General features: G+C 42.4%; 1 protein-coding gene across 1 annotated transcript; it reads left to right on the top strand.

Annotated features, from left to right (window-relative positions):
- Positions 1-4,478: 4,478 nt before the first annotated feature.
- Positions 4,479-7,042, top strand: LOC110486829 (CD83 antigen). Its single transcript, XM_021558653.2, has 5 exons — positions 4,479-4,641; positions 4,732-4,868; positions 5,018-5,255; positions 5,420-5,520; positions 5,657-7,042. Exons 1-5 carry the CDS (start codon positions 4,614-4,616, stop codon positions 5,807-5,809), a joined length of 657 nt encoding a protein of 218 aa, XP_021414328.1. The 5' UTR covers positions 4,479-4,613; the 3' UTR covers positions 5,810-7,042.

Genomic DNA, 7,042 nt, shown 5'->3' with positions numbered 1-7,042 from the left:
GCTCATGTTCAAAAGGGCTCCTCTTAGTGTGTGTAAAATGATGGTTGTCAGTTCATATAAAAGTGTTTGGTTTTATGGACTGTCCACATTTACTAAAAAAAGCATAATTTACCATAATGAGCAATTTGAGCGTTTGCGGTGGCAGCGATAGCGTTTGTCTCTAAGTAGCAAAAAGAGTGATATGAGCAATGATGACAACAATGCTTTATATTTATATCAATGGTAGATATGTTGTGTAATACACCAATAACTTCAGGGGAAACCATACCTAAGAAGTGGATCCTGGTCTCTTTATGTAACCCATCCTGTTTCTAAAAAATGAAGGGGTGAATAAAAAGAAAGGTTTGTACTATGTTGGTACTTTGCAGACACTAACAGAGGAAAGGAAAGTGAATTGTATTCAGAAAGTTGACCTACCTTGGTGCATCCAATAGTTAATTGGCACATTTACTAAGGATGACTTTTCCAAAGAACACATCCTTGCATGGAGGAATGTATTCCTTTGTCCTTACGTTACCCCTGTCGTTTTTATAAATGGCAATGGGCTGCAGAAAGAAAAATATTTTATCACATGTCATGTCTCAATTGAAATGGCCCCTGCCCCTCTGCATACTGTTGATGATACTATCAATGGTGAGATGTGAAAAAATTATAATGCTAATAGAAAATGCCTGACTTCACATTGTATCTACTTGTCATAAGCATATATGCAATAGTTTACCTCTTTGCCAATGGTCCAGCTCTCCTCACATTGGGCATCCAATTCTTTAAAACGGTGCTTCTAGTGTGACATTACCCTCCTGACATATGTAGGCAATTTGATTATCCTCTACAGGGGCTGCGGACACTGAAACTGAAAAGTGAACAAAGAAAAGGATGAGTGGGATTGGGAATCCACTTAACATCAAGAAAGGATGATTTCAACCTAAATCCACTGTATTATGCAGCATACTAAACTGACTAGTGTCAGTTTAATGGATGTGGTCACAATAGTGCGATGACCTTTCCGGAGACCTAAAAACTTGCGTTAGATCCCCAAAGCTAAGCTTTAAAATCCCTTTTCCAGAATGGCTTAAATTATAAAAACAATGGTTTTGAAATTAGCTCTCACGAGCGAAAATAAGTTCCTGAAAAATGTGCACAACTTTAAAAGGTATTACTCACATCGGCTACGGAGAGCGTGATCACAGTCGTCCGGAACAGCTGATGATCTCATGCATGTTTCAGTGTTACTTGCCTCGAAGCGAGCATCGAAGTTATCAAGCTTGACTGGTAAGCTCGGGTCACTGAGCAGCTCGCGGCTGTGCTTCCCTTTGTAGTCTAATAGATTTGCAAGCCCTGCCACATCTGACCAGCGTCGGAGCCAGTGTAGTACAATTCGATCTTAGTCCGGTATTGACACTTTCCCTGTTTGACAGTTTGTCGGAGGGCATAGCGGGATTTCTTATAAGCTTCTGGGTTAGTCTTGCTCCTTGAAAGCAGTAGCTATACCCTTTAGCTCAGTGTGGATGTTTCCTGTAATCCATGGCTTCTAGTTGAGGTATGCCATCGGAGGAATCCCAGAACATATTCCAGTCTGTGCTAGCATAACAGTCCTGTAGCTTAGCATCTGCTTCATTTGACCACTCATTTATTGACCGATTCACTGGTGCTTTCCGCTTTAGTTTTAGCTTGTAAGCAGGAATCAGGAGGATAGAATTATGGTCAGATTTGACAAATGGAGGGCTAGGGAGAGTTTTGTATGCATCTCTGTGTGAGAAGGAAAGGTGGTCAAGAGTTTTTTTCTCTCTGGTTGCACATTTAACATGCTGGTAGAAATGAGCTAAAACGGATTTAAGTTTCCCTGCATTAAAGTCCCCGGCCAATAGGAGCACCGCCTTTGGATGAGCAATTTCCTATACGGCTTATGGCCATATACAGCTCATTGAGTGCTGTCTTAGTGCCAGCATCGGTTTGTGGTGGTAAATAGACAGCTACGAAGAATATAGATGAAAACTCTCTTGGTAAATAGTGTGGTCTACAGCATATCATGAGATACTCTCAGGCGAGCGAAACCTTGAGACTTCCTTAGATATCGTGCACTAGCAGTTGTTTACAAAAATACATAGACCGCCACCCCTTGTCTTACCAGAGGTTACTGTTCTATCCTGCCGATACAGTGTTTAACCCGCCAGCTGTATGTTATTCATGTCGTCGTTCAGCCACGACTCGGTGAAACTTAAGATATTACAGTTTCTAATGTCCTATTGGTAGGATATACGTGCTTGTCTATTTTATTATCCAATGATTACCATCGGTCCTATTAGCCGACGTACAAAGGCAAATTACCCACTCACCACCGGATCCTTACAAGGCTTCCCGATCTTCATTCTCAATATCTCTGTCTCCTGCAAATGACGGGGATGAGGGCCTTGTCGGGTGTCTGGAGTAAATCCCTCTCGTCCGACTCGTTAAAGAAAAAAGTCAGTTTGTCAAATTTCTGCCCTGCTAGAGCTGCCACGTTCAACTGTAAGTCCTAGAAACGTCTAGGAGCAACAATGGCTCAGCCGCAAAGTGGTAGGCCACAAAACCTCACAGAATGGGACAGCCAAGTGCTGAAGCAGTAGTGCATAAAAATCGTCTGTCCTCGGTTGCAACACTCACTACCGAGTTCAAACTGCCTTTGGAAGCAAAGTCAGCACAATAACTTTTCATCAGGTGCTTCATGAAATGGGTATCAATGGCAGAGCAGCCACACACAAGCCTAAGATCGCAATGCTAAGTGTCGGCTGCAGTGGTGTAAAGCTCGCCGCCATTGGACTCTGAAACAGTGGAAACATGTTCTCGTGAGGGATGAATCACACTTCACCATCTGGCAGTCTGACAGAAGAATCTGGGTTTGGCCAAAAGAATGCTACCTTCCCCAATGCATAGTGCCAACTGTAAAGTTTGGTGGAGGAGGAATAATGGTCTGGGGCTGTTTTTCATGGTTCGGGCTTGGCTCCTTAGTTCCAGTGAAGGGAAATCTTACCGCTACACAATACAATATCATTCTAGACAATTCTGGGCTTCCAAATTTGTGGCAACAGTTTGGGGAAGGCTCTTTCCTGTTTCAGCATGACAAGGCCCCTGTGCACAAAGCGAGGGCCATAAATAAATGGTTTGTTGAGATCGTTGTGGAAGAATTTAGCTGGCCTGCACAGAGCAGCTCAACCCCACCTAACACCTTAGGGATGAATTGGAACGCAGACTCCTAATCCCCAACATCAGTGCCTGACCTCACTAATGCTCTTGTGACTGAATGTAAGCATGTCCCCTCAGCAATGTTCCAACATCTTATGGAAAGCCTTCCCAGAAGAGCGGAGGCTGTTATAGCAGAAACAGGGGGACCTACTCCATATTAATGGCCATGATTTTGAAATGAGGTGTTCGATGAGCAGGTGCCCACATACTTGTCAATGAAGTGTGTATTTCCATGATTGTCTTTTAACTGAAATACCTAATACACTATAAGAGACGTTATTTAATCTGACACAGACAGCTATAATTACTTCAACGACCCACTCAACACGTTTCGAGTAAACCAAATCTAATTGAGGAAGTCTGATCGCGGAATTCATTGGGAATTCCCCCACCCCCAATTCACTTTCAGGTAGCAAAAACCAGTCCAAAGGTTAATATAGTGTAGACCTATCTTAATATTTTGCCTATATTGTAATGTTGTATTTCTATCTATTTTAACACCTTCTTCAACAGAAAGAAAATCATAGGCACGACACCAAAGTTACCGCCATACATTACAAGCACGTGCGTAAAATTGCCTTCTACAAATTAGGATATGATGCAATGATACAGGCTACAACTAACAAACTGCGAAATAAAGTATTGAGTTAAGGTTCTGAAATAACGACACCCAGTAACTAAAATTCCGGTTTCTCTTAAATTTAACTCCAGATTCATTGAAAATAAACATAACCAAACACATCTGGAGAATGAACCAACGCATCGCCATCATATCTCCACTGACTCATGATGACAGAACCCGCGCGCTCGTACATCCATGTGCGCATGTTAATTTTGTCCATCCACACCAGACTTGATCAGGACACGCACGTGGAAATATCAAAACGAACTCTGAACCAACTATATTAATTTGGAGACAGGTCAAAACGCCTGAAACATTCATGCCAATTTAGCTACCTAATTTGCCCTGGGATATAAACATTGGGTTGTTAATACATCTGAAATGCACACGATCCTCTACTCTGACAATTAATCTACAGATGAAAGGGTAAACCTAGTACATTTCTAAGAATCTCTTATTTTTGGACGTTATATGGCGGTTGGCAACCACCTTTAAGGTGCATTACCACCACCACCTGGCGGTGTGGACCTCAATTCATCTATCAATCACCCATGTGGGTATATTGTGTGTACATTTATTTTGCAAAGAGCGGTGGTGAGCATGTCTCATGTCTGCAGATTCGCAATCGGTCATGTGGGTGGAGGGAGTGCACGCGCACTTCAGAATGTGACGCAGTCGGGGAAATCCCAGTTTAACTTCTCTTTCTGAAGTATATAAACTGCTACCCTCCTGTTCTAAATCGTCATCTTCGTTGCTGTGTACTACAATTATGCTTTTTCAACTCGTCTGCATATTAGGTATGTTGTCATTTATTTTTAACAATGAATTTGATATTCCAATGAGGCAGGCTCACCTGAAATAATGATTTACCTTGTGTTTGTCTAAAGCTGCCTCTGTGCAAGGTGGCCTCACACAGGATAGGCCTACACAAGAGGTGAAGTCAGTTTGTGGAGAGGACTCCATTCTGAAATGTAAAGCAATATGTAAGCCTGGGGTCCAATACCGGGCGGTGAGGTGGTACAAGGTAAGCTTTCAATTATTGTGATAGCACAAACTGTGTTATGAACCATCTGACCAAATTCTGTACAAGTGCAATATATGCCAAAAACATACAGCACTGGTCCCAGACCAGCTGTTATGGGCATATAGTAACCTCAAACCCTCTTCTCTCAGCTGGGTGAGGAGCCCTCTAATAAGGAGTCTGGCCTATTGATGAAGAGGCTATCATCACCTAATAGCACCACCCAATGGTACGCCGGACTGGAGCGTGAAGTGGAACTTTTGGCTGATGACTCTTTCGATATCTTCCTGCCCAATGTAACGGCTGTTGATAGCGGGAGGTACAAGTGTCTCCTGGCAGCACCTGTAGGAGAGCAGAACCAGGAGGGGCAGGTTCACCTCAGAGTGACAGGTGAGTGTGTTCTATTTTCATTATGTGCTTGTTTTGGTATGTAGACCTACTGTATAATGTATGTGAGTGTTTTAAATTGGACAGAGAGAGACTTCATCTATGCTGCTAAATATAAAAAAATGTTTCCAGTGACGCTCAAAGACTTGTGGATCATTTTTTTGTAGATTGCCTTGAGTCCACAGACCAATCAGAAGAAAGGGATACCATTCTAGTTCTTTCCATTGTGGGGATTGTGGCGGCATTGCTGATATTCACCATCAGCTATGTGAGTTACAACACGGCCAGTTGTTCCTCTGACTTATTTGTTTTTTAAACAGATGAAAGAAACTAACATTTTATGGTGATGGTTTCCATGTATTTCATTTTCCTTATTTACTTAATAATCCTCATCTTTACCATAGGTCATCCTAAGGAATATGTTATTGCAAAGGAGTAAGAAGTATCCACAAGAACCACTTCTAGATGCACCCCTTGAGAAGAAAGATTTAATGTTGATTTACACTCTGGGGCCAAACTGGTCGAGACAGGGTTCCATAAAACATGTCTGTGTGTGAGAGCCTGTTCTGCTAGTTTGGGCTCATTGTATACTTGAATGTAAAGAGGAAATGCATAGAAATACTAGGGCACATTTGAAGCAGAGCAACGAGTCTATCATGCTGACCACACCGCTTGTGTTATGTGCGTGAGCGTGGCAAAATAAATGTACACATACCTGTTATTTAGCAATACCATCCAAACTGCTCGCGCGCATCAACGAGCGCCTGCGTAGCCAGGCGCTAAAATAGACGCTTTATGCGCTGCAAGTCCGGCTTCTCCCATCTCCTCATTGGTTTTTCAGAGCATATACCCACATGGGTGATTGAAAGATGCGATCCACACTCCAGCCCAGTTGGTGGTGGTAATGCACCTTAAAGTTGGTTGTCAAACGCCATATAAAGTCAGAAGAAGACTGATGGAGGAGAGATTACTAGAAACAAACTAAGTTTACCCTTTTATCTCTGGATTAATTGTCAGAGTAGAGGACCTTGTGCATTTCAGGTAAACTAACAACCCAATACTTATACCTTCCAGGAGAAGAGTTCACCTCTAGAGCAGATGGAGGCAGACAACCCTCTGGCCGGGACTATAGAACCAATATGTGTAGGCTTTTCAAAGAAATTAAACTGTAGCCTATACCCTTTCACTCAGGCAGCCAAACAGCAGTACAAAGTCAGGCTAGAACAGCAGTTCTCCAGCAATGATTGCTCGTCTGCAGCATCCACTCGCCTGTGATGCGCAAGCAGCAGGGCCTGCTGAAGGGACCCACGATCTAAGCCCCAAGATCTAACCTCAATAAGGAGCTTCAGGAAGGGGTGCGGGAATGGTCGACGATGAGGGGTCATTCTGGAGGGTTGCTCCATGGCAACGTGGGGGTTAATCCCATTTACATTTGAGTCAACCCAGGAATTGAGGTCGACATTGACTTTGAACTGGGAAATGACCAATGTGTACAGCATTGATCTTTTAGAATTGCACGCCTAATTCAATTCCTGTACTGACTGGTATTGAAATAAAATTGATTAATGTTCCTCTAAGCAAAATGAAAGTGGGCTTTGGTGAAAAGTAACTTGTATTGTTTTTTTAAATATGATCAGCAATTCTGTGGATACATTGAAAATAAAGCCTTGTAAATAATTTTGTAACTAACTGTATCTGATGTATGCTGTCTGAGGTGCTAAATGGCTTTTAACAAATCTCTACCTATTTCACAAGACAAATACATAAATACATAAATACCTCTTTGCTAA

Source organism: Oncorhynchus mykiss, chromosome 2, assembly GCF_013265735.2.
Source record: "Oncorhynchus mykiss isolate Arlee chromosome 2, USDA_OmykA_1.1, whole genome shotgun sequence".
Taxonomy (NCBI): domain Eukaryota; kingdom Metazoa; phylum Chordata; class Actinopteri; order Salmoniformes; family Salmonidae; genus Oncorhynchus; species Oncorhynchus mykiss.
This window is presented reverse-complemented; position numbering and strand designations above follow the sequence as displayed.

Excerpts from the sequence above, each read along its gene's own strand:
- LOC110486829 (XM_021558653.2), top strand. The coding sequence starts at position 4,614 with ATGCTTTTTCAACTCGTCTGCATATTAG. Across the intron at positions 4,642-4,731 it reads TCAACTCGTCTGCATATTAG|CTGCCTCTGTGCAAGGTGGC; the intron begins GTATGTTGTCAT and ends GTTTGTCTAAAG. Across the intron at positions 5,521-5,656 it reads TGATATTCACCATCAGCTAT|GTCATCCTAAGGAATATGTT; the intron begins GTGAGTTACAAC and ends TCTTTACCATAG.